This window comes from Egretta garzetta, unplaced genomic scaffold, assembly GCF_000687185.1.
Source record: "Egretta garzetta isolate BGI_Z169 unplaced genomic scaffold, ASM68718v1 scaffold456, whole genome shotgun sequence".
NCBI lineage: Eukaryota > Metazoa > Chordata > Aves > Pelecaniformes > Ardeidae > Egretta > Egretta garzetta.
In genome coordinates this window covers 103,097-104,951 of record NW_009259972.1, presented here as the reverse complement: position 1 = coordinate 104,951, position 1,855 = coordinate 103,097, and the positions used below count along the sequence as shown (strand labels likewise).

At 64.9% G+C, this 1,855-nt stretch overlaps 1 protein-coding gene across 1 annotated transcript in view; it reads right to left on the bottom strand.

Annotated features, from left to right (window-relative positions):
• The window catches only part of CADM3 (cell adhesion molecule 3), a 12,709-nt gene that overhangs the window by 2,276 nt on the left and 8,578 nt on the right, over positions 1-1,855 (bottom strand). Inside the window, exon 9 of the mRNA XM_035895844.1 lies at positions 305-427. Within this exon, the coding sequence (XP_035751737.1) occupies positions 305-427 (123 nt within the window). The remainder of the gene's footprint in view (positions 1-304; positions 428-1,855) is intronic.

Sequence of the window (1,855 nt, the reverse complement as noted above, 5' to 3'; positions counted from 1 at the left end):
AGGGGGCGAGGGGGCGTGCCCCGCCCACAGCCGGCCAGGAAGAGCTGGAAGGACCATTCTGCAGCCCAGGCTGCGGGGCCTCAGCCACTTCTGCTGCGTACCACCACCCCGAAGGGCTGAGATGGTGGCTGTGGAGCCCACACACACCATCCAGCGGATGCACAGGGACCGGAGCCTGGCTGGGCACCTGGGCTGTGAAGGGTGTCCCTGGCCCAGGGCTGGGCCACCATCCTCCTGCAGAGCTTCTCCCGCCGGGCTGGGGAGCAGTGGGTCCGTAAAGAGACAGAAAAGGAGCTTACGGTACCTTGGATGGGAGCTGGAGTGAAGGATGAAGCGGTGGCCATGGAAGCATGAGAGATGGGCTGGGAAGGGCCCGGCGGAGGGGCTGGAGTGGAGTGAACATGTGGGGTGGGGAGCTGGGAAAGATCTGGGGAGGACGACAAAAACACAGGGACACAAATCAACCCCGGGATGTGCCAGTGAGGCATGACAGCCCATCGGAGGGGACCCTGGCTCCCCCCAGCCTGATGGGACCTGTTCTTCTCAGTGCCTCCTTCCACAACCCCTCTTCTTGGCCATGGGTCCCGCTCCTCTTCTCCTGCCACCATCCTGTGGGACACACTGCTGTGAACATCTTCCCCCATCTCCTACCCTGCCAGCACCCCCTCCTCTGCGAGGGACCCCACTGGGACCCTCCTGCCTGGCAGCCCTGCGACCGCAGTGGCTGAGAAGTGTCACCGTGAGGTGCCACCTGCACCTTCCTATGCAGGCCCTCGGGGACCACTCCGTCCCCGCGCTGCCGAGCGAGGTGGCTGTGGCGGCGGGCAGGCTCGAGGGCTCAGGCTGCTCCAGTGACAGTGCCCGAGACCTGAGCAGCTCCGGGGAAAAAGAAGGGGGATTTGACAAGGGGAACCAGGCCTCGGTGTGGAGCTTCTCTACGAGGGGCTGTGACCCCAAGTGGGTGTGGGACACTGGTGTTCTGGGTGCTGTGTGCTCGTGGACAGTGCTGAGCACCCCAGATGCTGCTGTGAGCCCGCGGATGGGTGCTGAGCACCCTGGGGGCTGCTGTGCTCCTGGATGAGTGTGTAGTCCTCTGGGTGCTGCTTTGTGCTCACAGCCAGGCTCAGAAATCAGCTCCCTGGGCAGACCCCACACCCAGCAGGATGGGGGGGACACAAGGGGTGACAAAGGAAGGGCTGCATAGGGTTGGGCATTTCAGGGCTCATCCTGGACAAGCAGAGGAGAGGTACTCGGGGGCGGGGGCAGGGTGCCCAAGGTGCCACTGCTGCCATGCGCTCCCTCTACCCACAGCCACGTTGGAGGGGAAGGATGCCAAGAGCGTCCAAAACAGGAGGGAAGGGAATGGGGAGGGGAAAGGGAAGAGCTGGAGCATGTAGGAGTGCTGGATGGATGGAAAGTCCAAGGCTGGTAGAGAGGAGAGAGATTTGGGAGAAGGGGAGGATAACCCCAAATCCAAGGCCAAAACCACCGGGAAACAGGCTCCTACCAACACAGGAAAGCTGCTGGGCAAGGGGGTGGGTGCCGAGCATGGGAGCCAGGGTAGCAGTGCCACCAGCTGGGGACGAGGTGGAGAAGCTCTTGCAGCCTCGTGCGGCACCCGGCTCTGCTCCACGGGCGACACGCGGCGCTGGGACGCAGCGGAGCACAAGGACAGCACACACAGCAGCAGAGCACAGCCGGGGTGGGCAGCGCGGGGACAGCACCCTGTGGGGAGGTGGTGGGTGCTGCCCTCTCCCACGCCAGGATGGGTGTTGAGTGGGGGCACGCGCCGGGGGCACGGGACGCAGTGCAAGCCTGCGGCTCCCGGGGCGCAGGGCCAGCCCATGAGGCGGGG